The 20,134-nt window shown below is 39.2% G+C and overlaps 1 protein-coding gene across 9 annotated transcripts in view; it reads left to right on the top strand.

Annotated features, from left to right (window-relative positions):
• The window catches only part of MAP2K5 (mitogen-activated protein kinase kinase 5), a 260,586-nt gene that overhangs the window by 11,045 nt on the left and 229,407 nt on the right, over positions 1-20,134 (top strand). For all 9 annotated transcript variants that reach the window (XM_082737007.1, XM_082737004.1, XM_082737010.1 and 6 more), the window contains exon 3: positions 11,242-11,309. In XM_082737007.1, coding sequence (XP_082593133.1) covers positions 11,242-11,309 — 68 coding nt within the window. The remainder of the gene's footprint in view (positions 1-11,241; positions 11,310-20,134) is intronic.

Below are 20,134 nucleotides of genomic sequence, written 5' to 3'. Positions count from 1 at the left end.
CTCTGTACCCGTCTGTGTCTTGACCAGTTCTAGGCAAAAACAAAACCCTGAAACATAGATAAAATAGTAACTGTCCTTTGTTTCTTTAGCCTAGGTTAAAATCCTAGCCTGGCTCTTTTCATGATTGCTCTAGGATGACCTTGTGTTCTGACCCAAAGATCTGAACTAATAAGTGGAGTCTATGTAGAGGAAATACTTGGAAAGATGTAGTTTGTAGGCTGATTTGCTGACATTTTGGAGCTATGTCAGTGGTATATAGCTATGATGGAACAACTCCCAGATAAATAAAACTTTGACCAAAGATGTCTTTATGGTAATATGTTTAATATTGAAAAGTATATGTAACACAAGTTGATTTCTTTTGCAAGAAATGGTATTGTATATAATGATGAATTAAGCAACAAGAGAAACGGTGTTGTCAAATTTATCAAGGAAATGAGTTGATAAGTGGAAAGGAGTGGGGAAGGTAATCCTACAGATTCTTCATTTCTGAGAAGTGCCGTCTATTGGCTTAGTCTCTGACCCCACTCAGATGGGGTTAATCTCTCCCCACCTTTGCTAGAGCAGGTAACCCATTGGGCCCACCTTCCCATGAGCTGTGTTCGGATTTTCCTTCCTGACTAGATTTTGAATGACTTGACAGGTACCATGTTTTATTTCACTCTTGTTCTTAGTGCTTAGCTTAGTGCCTTGTGGGAACACCCTTGTTGAATAAAATGGAATGTTGTGTGTCCATATTCAGATGATAATTTTAAAATTAATGTGACCTAAAGCCAAGTAAATCGTTTGCTGTTTTTGGATTATTTGTGCTGTTGCTTAGGCAAGGGATATAAATTGGTGGTGGACCAGTCAGGCCCCAAATTCAGATTCCCACACTTGACTAGGCCCTCTGACCTAAGGGGGCGGGGGATCTACAGTCACTCTCTTCTTTCCTGTTTCTGTTCCTGGGGATAGTGTTTTTGAGGGGAGTTAGGCTGGAAGAGGGGAGGCAGACCCATTTGTGCTGAATTTACCTCTTAGACCGATGGCCCTAAACCTTTTTCATCTTAGCCCTTTTAGGCCCTTTCGCCTTATAATTAGAGTGCAAATAACAATACTTTCCAATGTCTAGTGTTTGATTTCTTTTTTAATTAAGAAGATATAGATGATTTAAAAAAAAAGTGTTTAAACAGTGTAAAAATGAAAGGAAAACTAAGAGTCCCCATTTCCCCAGTTCACCATTTAACACTTTCTTCCTTTTCCTTATGAAGTTTTCTCTGGATGTAACACACACTATACGGCAACTAATTTCCCCTGCCCCCACTTAGGGTGTCTATAGGACCTCTTTCAAACATCAACGTGCGCAAATCAACTTCAGTCTTTCAGATGACTACATTATGCCTAATTTTATGGCTGTGGCTTAATTTATTTGACCAACTGATAGACCAATCTTAAGTTGTTAGCAGTTTTTTAGTATTAGAAAAAATGCTGCAGTCAAAGCAAAATTGCCTTATATCTTTCCACATTGTAGAAATATATTTGTAGGATCAATTCCCAGGAGTTGGAACTACTGAGACAAAGAGTACCCCTGTTTTACATTTTAATAGCTATTACCATGTTGCTCTCTAAGGGTAGAACCAATTTACAGTCCCACCAACAATGTTTGAGAATGCCCATTTCTCCCTACCCTCCCCAAATCTGGGTATATTTTTTATGAGCGAACTTCCTAGTCAATGTCAGTTTGAAGGGCAGAGGAGATTACTATGGTGTTGTTTTATTTTGTATCAGTTATAAGTGAGCTTCAGTATCTTTTCACTGCTCTTTCAGTCATACATATTTCATTTCTGTGAACCATTTTGTCACCTTTGCCCATTTTTCTTATAGATTGTAGGTTTTGAACTGGTTTAAGGGCTTTCCAATATTGAGAAAATTGGGGCTTTGTCTTACATGTTAGAGCTATTTTTGTCTATTTACTGCTTTCTTTTCAATTTGCTTTGGTCTTTTCCCCCTCTTCTTTTTTTTCCACGGAGAAGGTTGAAGTTTTTACATGGTCAGATTTTTCATATTGCCCTTTGTGATTTCTGCATTTATGTCATTCTTAGGAAGATCTTCTGCATTCCAGATATTGAAAAAACATTCATCTGTATTTTTTTTTGCTGTACTTTAATAGGGTTAAGCACACACATATTAGCTATGTATATAAAAACATACATTCATATGTGTATTAATGTGGGTTTTTTCCCCCTGAAAAGAGCCTGCATTTTTAATACAAATGTCCAAAGATTTTACATTTTTGTATCATCTCCAGTCTGTTTTGATGAAAGGAGGAGTCAGGTGGGGAATCCAACTTTATTCAAGCACTTAGACAGCTGACTCCATACCAGTTATTGAATAATTTGTCTTTTCCCAGATGTGAGAACACTCCTGAGACAAAGCTAAATTCCATTATCATAAAAGGCCTGTATGTTTGCATGTGTGGGCCCTACATATGCTGTAGGAGCTTGACATTCATATAGGCCCAGAGAGCCCTGCTGATTTCCACAGTTTCATTAACAGATTAATGAGTGCACTAACACACGAGGCGATACAAATCAGCTGTGCCCACTAATGAGTTTCCTGGATGTGTTACATGGGCTCCTCTCCTTGGATTATCTCATAGGTGACTGCAGCAAAGTGACTCTTGGGCTGGTGGCACTGGGTGGTAAATTCTTACTGGTGACTTGAAAGATGCATTGTGAGTCTGTGTAGACAAGTGCTGATTTACCTCTATAAATACCATGTGGCCCCACTTTCCCATGGTACTCCAACTTCACGTGTTTTGGTCTATAGCTTTCATAAGTATCTTTACACTTGTCAAGCTGTGCCTCTGAGTTTTGGTTCGTAAGATATGGTTGTAGGATAAATCTTTATTTTATCTTTATCTTATCTTTATCTTTCTTCAATCATGATCATTTTACACTTCTCATTTTAGTTGTTTTATGAATTTCTGGAAGATTATTTTGGGAGGAAATTTTAAAACCAGCTCATCATTTTTTTTTTAAATTTTATTTTTAAGTACTCTTTACACCCAACCTGGGGCTTGAACTCATAACCCCAAGATCAAGAGTTGCACAATCCACCAACTGAGCCAGATAGGTGCCCCCAGTTCATCATTTTAAATTTGGCATAATATGACCATTTAAAGCAAAATTGCAAATTATTTAAGTCATCAATTCTTTTTTTTTTTTTTAGATTTTATTTATTTATTTGACGGAGAGAGCATAAGCAGGGGGAACGGCAGGCAGAGGGAGAGGAAGAAGCAGGTTCCCTGCTGAGCAGGGAGCGAGATGTGGGGCTCGATCCCAGGACCCTGAGATCATGACCTGAGTTGAAGGCAGATGCTTAACTGATTGAGCCACCCAGGAGCCCATAAATTTTAAATTCTTACAGCATAGAAAATCACTATAGCTGATTACTGGAGAAATACCTGTAGGATATACCCTTCATGTCCAAACAGCAAAGGTAGTGTCATTAAGAATAGTTGGGTGAGAACCCCTTTTTGCTTTGGAGAAAAGCCTTAATTATAAAATATTTGGAAATCAAATTATTTGGAAAAAATGAAATTTCATTTTCTTAAACTGTAGTGTGTAAAAGATAAGTGGTTGCTTATAAGTAAAACTAAGTAGTTTAATAAAAAATTGTAACTCACAGGGTGCCTGGGTGGCTCAGGTGGTTAAAGCCTCTGCCTTCAGCTCAGGTCATGATCCCAGGGTCCTGGGAACGAGCCCCGCATTGGGCTCTGCTCAGCAGGGAGCCTGCTTCGTCCTCTCTCTCTGCCTGCCTCTCTGCCTACTTGTGATCTGTCTCTGTGTGTCAAATAAATAAATAAAATCTTAAAAAAAAATTGTAACTCACAATAGTACACAGTCTAAAAATTATTTAACAGGTTAAGAGTTAATTATGCTGATACTGAGACTATTTGAAGAGAGTTTTAATTTATTCAAATTTTGGTTTGCAGTATCATCCATGTACAAAGTCCAAATCCCTTTTAATCTTAGGAGAATAGTAGCTTTATTAGTAGTCTTGTTATTTTGCATGCAAATTAAGAAGTTCAATCCTCATTCAAGTACCAGGCTAGTTGCTCCTTGAAGACGCTAGACAATACTGCCATTGTTGAGTCTCTAGAAACCCTATCATAGTACCTGGCATATAGTAGGCACTCAGTATGTTTCTGGAGTGCAGTGGATGGATAGTTGAAGGATTGAAGGACAAGCCTTCAAACCCTATATCTCATCCATCAGAAAATCCCATTAGCTCTGGCTTTAAAATATATCCCGCATATGATGACTGCTCAGTATGTCAGCTTTGTTTAGACCACCATCATCTCTCACCTGGCCTAGGACAGTGGTTTCTCCTAACTGGTCTCCCTGTTTCTGCTTTTGCCTCCAAACAGCCTGTTCTGCACGTAGCAGCCAGTGATCCTTTGTAAGTGAGATCACAACACTCAGCACCCTCCAGTTTCCATCTTACTCAGGAGTAAAAGCCAAGTCCTTAAAATGCCCTCTGAGGTCTTGCCTTTTCTCATCTGCCCCCAATTCTGTCACAGCGCTGCTTCTCTGAACTCCTCTCTTTCTCTCCCAGCTCTCATGTTGTGCTAGCTACTCTGCCTTTCTCTCAGTCTCTTGAACATATCAAGTATTCTACTCCAAAGCCTTTGCATTGGCTCTTCCTTCTGCCTGGAACACCTTTCCCCAGATACCTGTGCTGCTCACCTCCTCATCCCCTTCAGTCTGTCTCAGCTGGAGTGTAAGCTTCAGGAGGGCAAGGCTGCTATAGTGGCCATTGACATATTTGTTGGAGAGAAGAAGGGAGCAAAGAAGTGAAGAAGGAAACAGGAGGCAGGGACACGGAGCAAAATTAAAATTCATGGCCGAGAAGATTTGGCCATAGAAACTGAGACTTCTGGTCCTGTCCACATCTTAGATGTCATACCTGAGAAAGGCTCTATAAACTTGACAACCTTTCTGATAATTTCTTGTTGAATGTCTTTTCTAACCTCCACAGTTGTGTTTGCATTTCTTTCCTCTTGTCTTGGGAAAATGCCTTTGCTGAAGTTCTAATTGACTCGCCTAGCACTGAAGGAGTGTGACAAATGACATATAATATATTGCCTTAACTTTCTGTTGCTCTTTGCAGAAGCTGGGTTGTTTCTCCTGAAAGCCCATTTGAGCCCTGTCACTGCAGTGGGTGCTCTGTGGCTGAGAGCTCCGTGGCGTCTGCCAGGTTGCCTGCTGTTTACCTTGATAGGCTCTGTGCTTGCCATTCTGACCGCCCCTTACCTGAGGCTGCCTCTCCTCTATTGGGCCTTTATGTTCCTCCTCTTGGTTTCTCTTTTGGATTGCATGTTGCTTCAAATAAAATTGCTAACAACATATGGCCTGTTATGATTCTCTTTTCCCAAACTCTGCCATTTTGTATATTTGTGACACACTGCAGATTTTGTGAAGATTGCTTCATAATATTTGTTTACCATCTGCTGCACTCTATTTGGTATCTTGCTAGGATTTTTTCCTCCATTTTAAGTGACATTAACAAAATCCAGCCAGTACATAGACTTTCTGGTTCTACTTTTGCTTCCCTAATGTGCTGGAAAATCATATTACTGTGCTCCAGGCAACTAGAGAAGTCTGGAATTCTCATTGTGAACCAGTGTATCAGATCTATTGCATATACCGACCCTCCGCCCCCCCGCCTTGGTCATATCTAGTAATGCTTTTTTGGTCAGATGGTAAAGAACCTCTATGTATAAGACAAAAAGTTCAAATTATTTTCTCTACTTCTCTTTACTTAGTACCACTACTTTCTAGTGTTCTTCAACAACATATTTATAACCTTGTAATTCTTTGTGCCACTTTAGTAAGTTTTTATGATCTGCAATTCCATTTAGTGTTCATATTATAGCTAAGAGTTTGATAGGCAAATAACCAGAGTCAGCTGGAATGGCTGTGTGTGTCCAGCTTTCAACAGAGAACTATTTTAAATTACTGTTACACCAAGTTGCTTGGTATGTCTTCCTACTTTATCCTTCAATACTTCTAATACCTGTCAATTTGTTGTCTTTATTTTAAAGATTATTTATGTATTTGAGAGAGAGGAAGGGAGAGCACCAGTGAATCAAGGGAGAGGGAGAGAATCTTAGCCAGACTTCCCACTGAGTATGGATCCTGACTTGGGGCCTGATCCCACGACCCTGGGATCATGACCCAAGCTGAAACCGGGCTTTGGATGCTCAACCAACTGAGCCACCCAGGTTCCCCCCTTTGTTTTTATGTTAAAATATTTTTTTTTTACAGCTTTATTGATATATAATTGACATATAACATTGTGTAAATTTGAGGTATACAACCTGCTGATTTGATACACTTATATATTCCAAACTGATTTCTACCATAGCATTAGCTAACATCTCTATCTTGTTATAGAATTGCCATTTCTTTTTTGTGGTCAGAATATTTAAGATTTACTTTCAGCAGCATTCAGATATATGTCATAGTGTTGGGTGCCTGGGTAGTACAGGCCTTTAAGTGTCCAGTCTTGGTTTCAGCTCAGATTGTATCTTGGGGTCATGGGATTGAGCCCCCTCAAAGGGCTCCATGCTCAGCACAGAGTCTGCTTAAGACTCTCTGCCCTCAAATGCAAGCTCTCTCTCTCTCTCTCAGACAGATAAATAAATCTTTTAGAAAGTATGTTACAGTGTTATTAGTTATAATCACCATGCTCTACATTAGATCTCCAGACCTTGTTATAACTAGAAATTCATACCCTTTGGCAAAAGTTCCCCATTTGCCCCTGCCCCAGCCCCTGATAATTACACTCTGTTTTTCTAAGTTTAGCTTAAAAAAAAAAAAAAAAGATTGATTTATTTATTTTAGAGGGGGAAGGGGTAGATGGAGAGAGAGAGAGTCCTGAGCAGATTCTGCGCACTGAGTACAGAGCCTGATGCAGGGCTTGATCTCATGACCCTGAGATCACAACTTTAGCCAAAACCAAGAGTCAGATACTTAGCCATCTGTACCACCCAGGTGCCCTTAATTTGGCTTTTTAAAATTTCACATATAAGCAGTATCATACAGTATTTGTCTTTTTCTAACTTAACTTTACTTAGCATAATGCCCTTCACAGGGTTCATCTAAGTTGTTGCAAATGGCACATGTCTTTCTTTTTCATGGCCAAGTAATATTCCATTGTATATGTATACCACATCTTTAGTCATTCATCTGTTGGTAGACACCTAAGTAGTTTCCATATCTTGACTATTTTGCATAATGAGCACAGAGGTTCATGTATCTCTTTAAGAGAGTGATTTTGTTTCCTTTGGATAGATGCCTAGAAATAGAATTGCTAGGTCACACGATAGTTCTATTTTAATTTTTTTGAAGAACCTCTGTACTGTTTTCCACAGTAGCTGCACCAGTTTACATTCCCACCAGTAGTGCACAAGGGCTCCGTTTTCTCCTCCTCCTTCCCAACAGTTGGTGTCTCTTGTCTTTTTGATGATAGCCATTCTAACAGGTGTGAGGAGATAACACATTGTGGTTTTGATTTGCATTTCCCTGATGATGAGTGATAGTGGGCATTTTTCATGCGTCTCTTGGCCATCTGATGTCTTCAGAATTTATTGTCTTTACAGACAAGTGTATTCTTACTTAAGTGTCAAGGCAAGTAAGTGGTTTGACTGCCATCACAGGGATAGATAGCTTGGGTTTTGTGTTTTGGCCAGAATCATCAATCTTATAAGTGGGATTACTTTTCCAACTCAGTTTCCTCTTTGACAAGAACAGGAGTCTTCATTAAAACTACTGATCACAAATACCGAAGAGTCTCTCAGTCACCCAAAGAGCAATTTGCACAGAAAACCAATACCTATATAAAATGGAGTCCCTTAATAATCCATAAGAACCATTAATCTCTATGTCATGTAAGTCTGATTTTATCCCCAGGCTTTATTAGAATGCCTCCTTCAAGTTAACTGAAATCTTTCTTTTGGAGTCAGAAGCCTTATGGAACAGCACCAACACTTTATCCCTAGGTTGGGTATTTGGGCCTTTTGGCCTTGGTTTTCTGTCCACTTAGAGCCAAGTGTCCTTATAGTGTTTCATAACTCCTCTTCATGAAACTGCTAGGCAAGAAATTCTGGTAGCTGACTTCCCTCACAGGTTTTCTGTTTTGTTTTATTTATTTATTTATTTATTTATTTTCCTGAACTAATCACTCAGCGATTTCATGGAATTCCAGAATCTTCTGTTTTAAGAAACCATAAAGGTTCAAGCTCTGGCTTTGAGAGCTTAGAGAACTCTTGTTGTGTTATTCCTGATTGAGAGAGACTGTGAATTAAATGATTTTTCTGGAATCTGTGCCCTCTCTTCACAAATTCTTTTTTTTTAAAGATTTTATTTATTTATTTGACAGACAGAGATCACAAGTAGGCAGAGAGGCAGCAGAGAGAAAGGAGGAAGCAGGCTCCCTGATGAGCAGAGAGCCCGATGCGGGACTAGATCCCAGGACCCTGGGATCATGACCCGAGCTGAAGGCAGAGGCTTTAACCCACTGAGCCACCCAGGCGCTCCTCTTCACAAATTCTAAAAAGAGTTTTCACCTGTTTTATTATACTCCAAACACTTCTTCATCCCTTGTGAATGGTACCTTTTTGAGGTCTTGTATATATTGAAATTTGAATATAAACAGTTCCTTTAGCCACCGTCTCTGTAGCTAGTTCTGATGTAGAAATGAGAGTTACAAAAAGCTGCTTTATTCAGGCTGGAAATTTTACCAAGTTCAGGACTTCATCAAGAACAAATCCTTGTAGCCCACATCTAAATGGAGAATTTGACTTGCTTTTAAAACAAAAATGTGAAGTGTTTTCATGTGTGGCAATATGTAACATTACATCTCTTTATACTATATCAGCTTTTTCTTTGTTTCCTGTATTCCTAAGAAAACATTTTTGACTTAGCCATGAAAATACTGGTTTCTAGAACTTATGTAGGAACTCCCCTTTGTTTCCAAACTAGAATGGCGTTTCTTTTTCTTCTCCAATTTAACTTTAATGGTGTCTGCACCTCAGAAAGAAAGAGCTAAATTCCTATATAGTTTCTTATATATGTAATATTCTTAGGCCTCTGCCTCTTAGGCAGAATGTTTTTATTATTATTATTTTTTAAATGTTTGTTACAGGAAATGACCACTATGTGCCTTTTATACTGAGAACAAGCAGCTCTTAGTAGAATAGTACAGTAGTGACACTGGACAGCTCTTTCTTATGTAGCTATTTAAATGGTGTGACTTGATGATACTGATTTGCATTGAGTTCAGGAACTCTTTGGGAGTGAACCATGATCCAGGATCCAGGAACAAATGCTTTGGAGAGAAACCCCAATGAAAGCAGTTGGCTTGATCACTGAGCAGGGTTGGCTCAACTGCTAGTTTCTATCATGCTGTCAGATAGATTGCTATTGGCTGCTGGGAGGAAAAGGAAGTAGCATTTTGCTCTGCAATGGGCTAATTAGGAGAGAATACAAGCTCCCTCCTAGGGTTTCCATGGCCTGGCCACTGAGCAGGGGGATATCTTCAGAACCGCGGCTGGATGGGAGGGAGGACTGCTGGGATGTGGTGGGCAAAGATCCATGAGCTGGACTGAACTCCCCCTGTATTTTCAGTAAGAGTCCCTAGAGCATGTCATATAAGCTTGTTCTCTGCATGACCTGAGATTTGTCTGCTTCTCCAGGCCTGGGATCTGGTTCTCTGCATCTGACCAAATCAGCAATTAGATACTCAAGAGTGATCAAAACCAAATAAATAAATAAATAAATAAATAAAATAACAACACTGGCTGTTTAACAAGTACATCAGAGCTGCACCAGCTGAGAGCAAGCCTGCCCCTTCCAAGTTGCCCCCGGGAACATTGTTGGAGCATTCTTCCAACAATGCTACAAAATGCTCAAAATGTTTTTGGTATTTTTCTTTCAGCCATATATTTAGAACCTATCATATAGGCTGTTTTGTTGACAGATCTTTATTTTTAGAAGTGTAAAAGAGCTAACTAAATATTTAGAAATAAAAGTCATTCCAAGTCATACCTGGCAGATAGCACAGGTGAGCGACCGGGCAAGCAGTTCCGTTTGGGTTAAAAATGAGATCTGATAGGGTCATCACCTGGCTGGCTCAGTTGGTAGAACATGTGACTCTTGATCTCTGCATTGTTGGTTCGAGCCCCACTTTGGGTGTAATGTTTACTTCCAAAAAAAAATTTTTTTTTTTTTTTTTTTCAAAAAAGGATAAAAAGATCTCATATTTTCACGCGGTCTCTCTTTGGGTTCTTAAAGCAGTTTTCAAAGAGGTATTTCAAAACTATTTTGAACAGGAGAAGCATCATAGAAATAAGTTTCTGGATGTGGGCTGCTTGGGATGATGCAGTTATTCAAATGTACATATTCTCCTTGTGTATTTTGTAAAGTCTAATTATCCTCCAATTTTGGGACTATCAGATTTTTTCAAAATCACATGAAAAGCCATTTGAAGGCTGTTATAGTCAGAGTACCCCACAGAAATGAAACTGTTTGGAAAGAGCAAGTGACCTAGCAGATAGAATGGGTTATGGGGTTAACTGTGTTAAGAGTTGCTTTGCAAGTTAACCTTCTAGAAGCTCCCTATTCTTCTATGGGAAGGGGATGGTAGTAATCCAGTCACACTGTCCACATCATAGGATCCTTGCGCAATTTTTAAGGAGATGTGGTGTCTGAAGCACAAATCATGGTGCTTTTTGTGTAGTCTGTGTTCAATATTATCACGCTACTGTCACATGAGAGCTTGCTGGGGAGAAAGGAAGACCGGCAGAAAAGGGACAGGGTGCTGTGTGAGAAAGAAGGAAGCACTCAGGGTAGAACAAGACTGGCCTCCTTCAGTGTGCAACATTCTTCACACCAAACCTTTTTATTCACACTCCGGTGACACGTTAACCTAGATACAAGTCAAGCTTGATGTAAGCAGCATTTTAATTCTTAGCTGTCCCGGAAATTTCTGGCTCTTTATCGAGACTGCTTATATTCTGAACAACAAAAAACCCCAGCAAAACAAACCGATAACCTCAATATCTTCAAAAACATGGTTTTGAAGATTTGGCTCTCACATTGTGAAAAGCAGTTGTGTTACATTCCCAGCTGACATGGTTTTGTGCATTTAAACACTGCAAATCTCACCACTCACACTTTGTTGCCTTTGAAACAGATGAAGATGAAGATGGTGACCGAATTACAGTGAGGAGCGATGAAGAAATGAAGGCCATGCTGTCCTATGTAAGTCGTCATAAAATTGTCACATTACAAGATGAGAACGTAAATGTCATATTATAATGTGTTGATGTAATCGTGGGCGCTTTTTCTCGCACCGTGAAGATGTAAAAGTAAATCACAGCTACCATAACATTCTTCTGTAGGATGCATAAGGGTTTTAAGGATTTCTTTACACGTTAAAGTTAAGGGCGTTCTTTTAAAAAGACACTTACTGATCATATCATGAACATTAAGAATAATGCATCTTAATGACTTTTGCATTAGGTATGGTGCAGACTAAATGGACTATCAATTTCCTGTATTTTTTATGCAGTACTTAAAGTAACGGCTCATTAAAAATGAACCCCTGGGCTCTAAAAAATTTTTCAAAATCTACTTTCAACTGGAGATCTCTTTCACCCTTCCAAACAGACTGTAGTTAAATGTAGCTGCAGGCTCAGTATGGATACACGATTTTAAAGTGTTATTTTATGCACTAACCACCCCTCTTTTTCTCCACCCTGAAATGAACCACAGGGTTACTTACTGAATCAGAGGGATTTGAATATATCCTGAAGTGACTTTTCTTTTGTGTTGCAAATTTCAGTGGAAATTTGCCTTAGCGTTTGTCTGGGACGGAAGTAGATAAAAGACAAAAGTAGAGAAGACAAAAGGGTACACTCCTAAAACTTTAATACTAAGCCTGACAAGTCCAGCTGTGATGAGGAAGTACAGCTTCCCTGAGCCCTGATTTGTGCTGGCCTCTTACTGTGTTATTTCCTCTTACACTTTATTTTCTTTCATCCGAGTTTGTAATCTGTTTACAAAACCTTTTCTAGTGGTAGGGTAGAGAGAGCACCAGAGCATTGGACTTAGATCAGACCACGGCTCTCTGGCTTGCCGGCCTTAGGCAGAGCACTTAACCTTTCTAGCTACCGCTGCCACATCTATCACTTATGGGTAATAATACTCGTCCTTTCTACTGCACAGGTTCATTGTATGATCAAATGGGATAATAGATGTGAGAGACCTTTGCAAAGTTAAAAGTTCTAGACAAAGGCAAAGTGGTATAAAGGTGGAAATGATGGTATCAGGGCCCTTGCTTGTCCAGGAGACTCCATTCCTAGCCAACAGTGAGGTTGTAGATTTTTGATGGACCTCAACTTCCACCAGAATACTGTTTCATTGTAATGAAGACTGTAAAATATCTGTAAGGTTTTCCGCCAATAGTTTTAATTTAGGGTAGGAGGAAAGAGAACAAGAAGGATGGCATGATTAACAGAGCGTTGCATTCAGACCAGCACAGAGTAGGAAAAGTCAATTTCCCATTGACTTCCCATTAACTTATTTGAGAGTCTTTGTGCACTGAGAATTTAGAGCAGGGCTCATCAGTACCTTGAAAGGCAAAGGAGAATTGTCTGCTGAAAGGTCTAGCACTAGTATTGATAGATTGGCTAACTCTCCTGAGAATGAGACATGCTTATTTTTAGAAGATACACATACACACACAGATGGGTTCTGGTTTTTCAGCACACATCTGCTGTGGAAAGTATGTTACTGACGTTCTGGTACTTTTATCATGTCTCTGACATAGCCACACACAAAGGTGTGCTTTTGGGAAGTTCTGACAAATTGTCCTTTTTGAGAAATGTTACGCATACATCAGAGTTTAATAATCATTTCCAAGTGCCATATATATATATATATATATATATATTAGATACAAAAGGTATTTGATTTTTCTTTGGTTTTAATAATCACTTGGTGAGGTAGATACTATCATCCCCATGTTTTAGATGAGGAAGCAGTAGCTAGGAGATATGCCAAGGACTTCGGGCTAGTGTGAGTGTGAGCGTGGAGTTGAAGTGCAGCCTCTCCAGATGTGAAAGCTGGGGCTATAAAGGGTGTTTTATGCTCTTTCCCATCTACCTCCTTGCACGTTAGTGGGGAACTGTCTGTATGTCACCATTATTATATTCTGGATGATTTGTGTGTGTGTAGTACCTTAGTTGAGATATCTGTAGTATATATTCCTTATGATTGATGCTTATTTTCTCAAATGTATTGTTTATTTTTGTGTTGTAGGAAAGAAAAAACACTAAAAGAGTTACGTAATTGTCTTTAAACTTACAAGTTTCTGAGATTTCGATAGGGCCACTTTTTAGTCTGAAAAGAAATCATCTAGCTCATTGATCCCCAAATCTGTGTATTTCACGAATTAATCAATTTTCACTTTTAGATTGGAGGACATAGGCATTGTAACATTTTATTTTTGCCAAATACATACGTTAATAAAATAAATAAATAATAAAAATTAGTTATTGTTAACCATTATTTTACTAACAAAGAAAAACAGTGAGAGTCATTTAAAGATTAAAAATGATGGGCAGTACATAATCTCAAACGTAAAGGTGACCATTAGAGTGAGTAGATTTAGGAGTACCTGGCTGGCTCAGTCAGTGGAGTGTGCAACATTTGATCTTGGGGTTGTGGGTTCAAGCCCCAGGTTGGGTGTGAAAACTACTTAAAAATTAAAAAAAAAAAAAGTGAGTAAATTTAGTTTTATGTAAAACTCACTACATTCTTTTTTCCCCCTCATTTTTAAGTACAATTGACATATAATGTTATATTAGTTTCACACTATGTGTACCACATAGTGAATTGGTATTCTTTACTTTTATCAATTTGCAATGGATGGTGAAGCCTTTACTATGAATTGGCAGTGGTCCATGCATTGTGGTCTGGCTGATCAGGTCCAGGCTTTCTCATTAATTCACTTAAATATTTATAGATGGGAACCTGAAGTCCTCAAATAATTTTAACTGATTGCAATCACTCTGATTCTGAATGTTTGAGCAAATCTTTTTAAGTGAAAATATCCCTAAGAGAGATAACAAGCTTTAAGTCATTTAGAGCCTAAGTGGATTTATTTTTCTTCTTTTATCTCTTGAGATGGTCCTACTGTCATATACCCTTTGTTTAGAGTCAGGCTCTGAAAAAAACACTAAAACATAAAGAGTAGGGGAAACTCTCGAAAACTACACATAAAATTGGTTGGATGTCATTGTGATCTGTCTTGGTTCTTTTTTTAAAATTTTCATTTTATTTTATTTATTTGAGAGAGAGAGAGAGCATGAGTTCGGGATGGGGGGAGGGGCAGAGGGAGAGGAAGAAGCAGGCTCCCTGCTGAGCAAGGGGGGGCACCCCACTAAGCAGGGCTGTATCCCAGGACCTTGGGATCATGACCTGAGCCAAAGGTAGATGCCTATCTGACTGAGCCACCTAGGCACCCCTGATCTGTCTTGATTCTTATGATTAAAATTCCGCTGGGTTCCAGTTTTGCCATAAGGAGAACCATTTGGACTTAGTCTCACAGTAGATTTTGATCTATAGCCTTCAGTTGCTGATCTGTTACGAAAAACCTGCATGGTCTTTAATTTTTAGGTCATTTTCACTGAAAACTTTTTGAATCCAGGATCTGGGTGGTGGGTGGGAAAGATGAGACACTGATAACAGGTTAACCCTGTATTTACTGTAAAAAGCAGCTGAGTTTCTCATTAGTTTCTGCAAATTTAGTAAATTTACAGTCCCCTTATTACTTCTTTAAAATCCATATAGGGAAAGCAAAACTAGAGACACTTTTACTGGAAATCCCGTAATCATTCTTTTCCATTGATTACAAAGGTTAAATGAATAAACAGCCTGGTCTCTGCATAAAATTGGGTAGAAAATTTGCAATGTTTGAGTTGGAACTTGCAGAATTACTTTTTTCCCCCTTGAATGCCAGCATTTTCTGGCTTTGGGCCAACAGAAGCATAAGTTTTTATCAGTAATTTAAATAGATTCTTGTATTAGACCTGAAAATGTTGCCTTTTTAATTGAAAACTTATCAATTATTTAAACTGCTAGCAGCCTTAGGCTGTTAATTTTATGTGTGCCATAACAAGGGCATACAGTGGTTTTTGATACATGTGACACGTGGAGTATCGCATTGTAGGAAGGATTTGTCATGACAAGAAGTTGTCCTGTGCTGTTAAATAATAACCAACATATTAAACCAAAGTCTGTTGTCACACATTAGTACCGTTTTATGTAAGTTATTTAGAAGTTGTATTCCTTTCTTCATTAGATATATTTTTAAGAGATAATGAGAAGAAAACAAAGCTATAATAAATTGTCTTTTAAGAAAATGTAAAGTAATTTGGTCTCCAAGGAGATATCTAATGTATTGAGAGAATCCAGCAGCCAAGTGTTATTACAGCACCATTGTGATCGCTCTCTGCGTTTTGTTATGAGTTTGTGTTAATCAACAATCTGTTTTTATAGCGTAGTTTCTTGTAAGTTATGTTGTTAGAATATTCCACTTCTGGGATCATGGCTTTTCCTCTGACACTATTGTATCTTTTTAATTCCTTCATAAAGTATTTTTTTAATTAGAATCTGAAATGCTTTATTAGGAAAAAAAAAGTACATCCAACCTACATATTCTGAAAACTAAATACCTGATCATTGCTAATTATTTACAGGACCCTGTTAAATATTCCCTTAATATAGTTTACATTTCTGTTGATGTTCTTGTTTCCCCCTCTCATTTTCTGGGAAAATTAAAGATGGTGTGTCATTTTTCTCCTTCTGTCTCTTTGTGTTCGTTGTCTGGCAGTGCTGGCTTCATTTCCTTTCAGCACCAAACAGCAGTGCTGGGCCATGGTTATTGATTCACCAGAAGCTTTATCTATCACTGAGACCCAGTTATAGGAGGGGTTATTTTAATGATAACCTCGGCTTTTGGGTGACCTTTCATTAAGAAACTCAGCAGTACATCTTGTTTTTGTAAATGGATTCATAATTTTTTCTGCTAAATCCCATGTCTAGTACAGGATTTATTACACCTGGTTCTCTTGATACTGAGAGGCCTATGTGAGTGGAGCACAGTATTAACAAGAATAATTTTCTTCATTTTGCCCATTCTCTGCCTTTATACCATTTTTGCACATTGCCAGAAGAGTATGGGATGAATTTAACCGTAATGCCTCCCATTATTGTGGAGACCTTGTGTTTTAGTGGAGTGTAAGTATTCCCTTTGGTATACTTGACCATTGTGTACCTTTTTACATGTTGGGTACCATGAGGGAAAATACTCCTTGACCTCTTGTAGTACCTTGTAAATTGGGATATGATTAGCTTTGTCATAGTATACATAACCTGGAGATTGCCTCTAAAATCATACAGTTACTCAAGTAGAGTTGGAAGGGAGCCTTAGAAGTCTTGTCCAGCTGTTGCATTTTATAGACAAGGAGACTGAGGCCCTTAGAGGGCAGATTCAGTTAGAGGTCGTGTTGCCAATGGATGGGAAGGCCTGGACGCGGTCCCACATCATTTCACCCCCACCAAGTCTCTTTACTTCTGGTGGTTTGAAATGATGGTTTTGTTTTGGCGTCTCTTGAGGTCCTGCTGAGGAAACTTTGCAAATACTACCTTTTCCCTGATATCAAAAAGGAATGCCATTTGTTAGAATGTTAGTGTACCTGAGTGTGAATAAGAATGTAAAATGGGGGGGCGCCTGGGTGGCTCAGTGGGTTAAAGCCTCTGCCTTCAGCTCAGGTCATGATCCCAGGGTCCTGGGATCGAGCCCCGCATCAGGCTCTCTGCTCAGGAGGAAGCCTGCTTCCACCTCTCTCTCTTTTTGCCTGTCTCTCTGCCTACTTGTGATCTCTGCCTGTCAAATAAATAAATAAAATCTTTAAAAAAATGTAAAATGGGTTTTTAAAATTTTAAATTTATTTATTTAAGAAACAGAGAGCCTGTGAGTTAGGGGAGGGCCAAAGGGAGAAGGAGAAGGAGAGAATCTCTAGCAGACTCCATGATAAGTGTGGAGCGTGATGCTGGGCCAGATCTCAGTACCCAGAGATCATCACCTGAGCCAAAACTGAGAGTCAGCTGCTTACCTGAATGAGTGCCCTGGGCTTTGAAATGGTGAAGATTTTTGTCCTTATCTACAAGACTGAGTTTTACCACAGAATTTGTTGCCCACCGTAGAGCTGAACATTTAATGGCACCAACGCCTTTGCTATTAGAAAGTTTTCTTCAAAGAGCAGGAGATTGGAGCTCATTTTCCACATGGTGCTTTTAAATATGCTCCATATTAAATAGGTTCTACTTTGAACTTGGGCGGCAACATCAGCCCAGTGCAGTTCAGTTGAACAGCTGATAATGCAGAATGTTCTCCTCGCAAGGTGGGGAAATGGCACAAGGAGAGGTGAACCGAATGAAATAAATGGTTTTGGAAATCTCTCTCATCCTCTCTTTTTTTACTCAAATAATAACATGCTCTAAGCTGTAAGTAAAGTTTTTGGGTTTTTTCCCCATCCTAGTCAAAGAATAAAACCTTTTTTTTCAGAGGTAGGTTATTTTAACTCCCTTCTTTGTGCTGCCTGGGACATTTGGATGCCCATCAAATAGTGTCAGAAATGCGGTAGCTGTGTCGGTAGCCCCCATTATGAGATATCTTCGGGCATCTTCGCTTGCGAGGAGCAGAAGCATATAGAAGCTTGCATCAGAGCAGGGCGTTTATGTTGTGGCTGCTGGAAGCAAAAGGAAAGGCAAGCACAAGCAGGCCTCAGGCAGGGGACACCGGGGTGCTGTAGGGTGCTTTGCATCACCAGGATTCTGTCATTAACATGACCATACTTCTGGTTCAGCTCCATCTCTGTGAAGGACTCAGTGTAGCCTCGAGGCTGGTTCCTCTGGGGTCCTACGTGGAGGCAGTTGGCATGAGGCAACAGAACCATGTGGTACCTCAGTTAGCCCCAGAGGGATGATGGCTAGGAGCTTGTCTTCAGAGGAGATGCGGGCTGCAGGGAAATGTTGGACCTCCGGCAGGTGGCTTGCTGTGGAGCAAGACCAAGTTGTTAGGCACTTGTTGGCAGCTCTTACTAAACCTCTGTTCTCATAGGCTGGTCTTACTGAAAATGAGAGGGGTATTTTCTACATATATCTGAAAGGTGAATGTAAATACACTGCCTTACAGTAAAGTTCGAGAAATTCAGCAAATTATCAATCTAGGAAATATGTCCAAAAAGGCATAAATTGAAATAATAGAAAATTTCAAATAGAGTTGCTTCTTTTCATATATATGTTTCTCTACTACTTATATGTTCTTTACTCTTTCCTCACCGCCTTTTCATGTATTCATTTTTTAGTAGAAGTTGAGTGGTAGGTTGGATCTTTATCAAGCACTATTGGAATGGCTAAATAGAGTGTAAGAGAATGTCACATTTGGCCTGCTGTCTGCATGGCCTGAGGGTCCTATTTTATTTAAGTGACAGGTTCCCTGAAGGTACTGCAGCAGTCCCCCATTTCCTCTGGGGAATAAATTCTAGGATTCTCCCTAGTGCATGCCTGAGCCCTATATATGCCATGTGTTTTCCTATACATACATACCTGTGGTAAAGTTTTACTTATAAATTAGGCACAGCAGGTGATTAACAATGATGACTGATAATAAGATAGAACAATTATAACAGTATACTACAGTGGGAATAATGTGAATGTGGTGTCTCTCTCTCTCTCTCTCAAAATTCTTTATTGTACTATACCCACCCATCTTGTGATGCTGAAAGCTGATAAAATGCCTGTAAGAGATGAAGTGAGTTGAGTGACATAGGCATTGTGACCTGGTGTTAGGCTCCTATTGACCTACTATTGACATGTCAGAAGGAGAACCATTTGTTTCCAGACTGCCTTTGACCACGGGTAACTGAAGCCATGGAAAGCAAAACCATGGATAAGGGGGAACTACTGTACTTAAACTTCTCCTTTAGAGGTATAACAGAATTGTTGCAGCCTAGAAATCAGATGCAAGGTCAGTGTAGACACTGTCCCAAGCTAACCATGGTGATGACTCTGAAAGCATCAGCCAAGAGGATCCTACAAACTTTGGACCCATTGCTGAATACAAATTTAAACCCCTTCTGCCAACACACATTACCTTAAACTTATCCAAGTTGAAGTTCATCTGCCATTGGCTTCCCAAACTTTTATTAAGACCATCTGGAGCTCCCTAACACCCTTTATGGTTTTCTTATCCAAAACAAACAGTGTTATCATTAAACATGGCCAACTTACTGTCTTTTTCACTTCCAAATAATTAATAAATACATCTATCCAATAATATTAGCCCATAAACAGGCCCCAAGGTTGTTCCCTGTTGACCTTTTCAGTGGAAGACTTCACTGTGATTTTTCTTTCTCATCATCTAATCAATCCATTACCATATGTGAATCCTTGGTCCAGAGACATTCAAGGAAGAGCATGTGCACATTGTAGCCCCTCAAGGCAGGCGTGTGGGGAGTTATTTGAGAAGTGGGGGATCTGGAACCAGGTAAGTAAATGCAGATATTAATTTGGTATTCAAAATAGATTTGCTTTTTATGCTGCTTTTGACTCTGGAGCAGTTGTATGTACCCTAAGAGGTCAACGTCATAGAAACAAGAAATAATCAAAAGAAGGCATAACTGAGGACACACTAAGCAGTGTCCTAATTGAATTTAGAGCCACTTAACAGTTTAGATTGTTGGGTTCTTCACTGGGAAACTAATAAATTAACTATGGACTGCAAATAGTTGGTTAGTTTATTGATTATTGCTGTAATTACTGACTGGGCTTCTTATAATGGGGTATGCTTGCAATATTGACTGAGCAAGAATCTGAAAATTTTATCATTAGTAGGAAAAAACCAGCATGCTTTTTCCTTATAAGTAGAAACACTGTACTAAATCTGTTAGGAGGCATGTTAAGGAGAGGTTTAGGAAACTGTCCTGTTATATGTCTAGAAGCATAATACATAAACC

Source organism: Mustela nivalis (assembly GCF_964662115.1).
Source record: "Mustela nivalis genome assembly, chromosome: 6".
In the NCBI taxonomy this organism is placed as follows: Eukaryota; Metazoa; Chordata; class Mammalia; order Carnivora; family Mustelidae; genus Mustela; species Mustela nivalis.
This window is presented reverse-complemented; position numbering and strand designations above follow the sequence as displayed.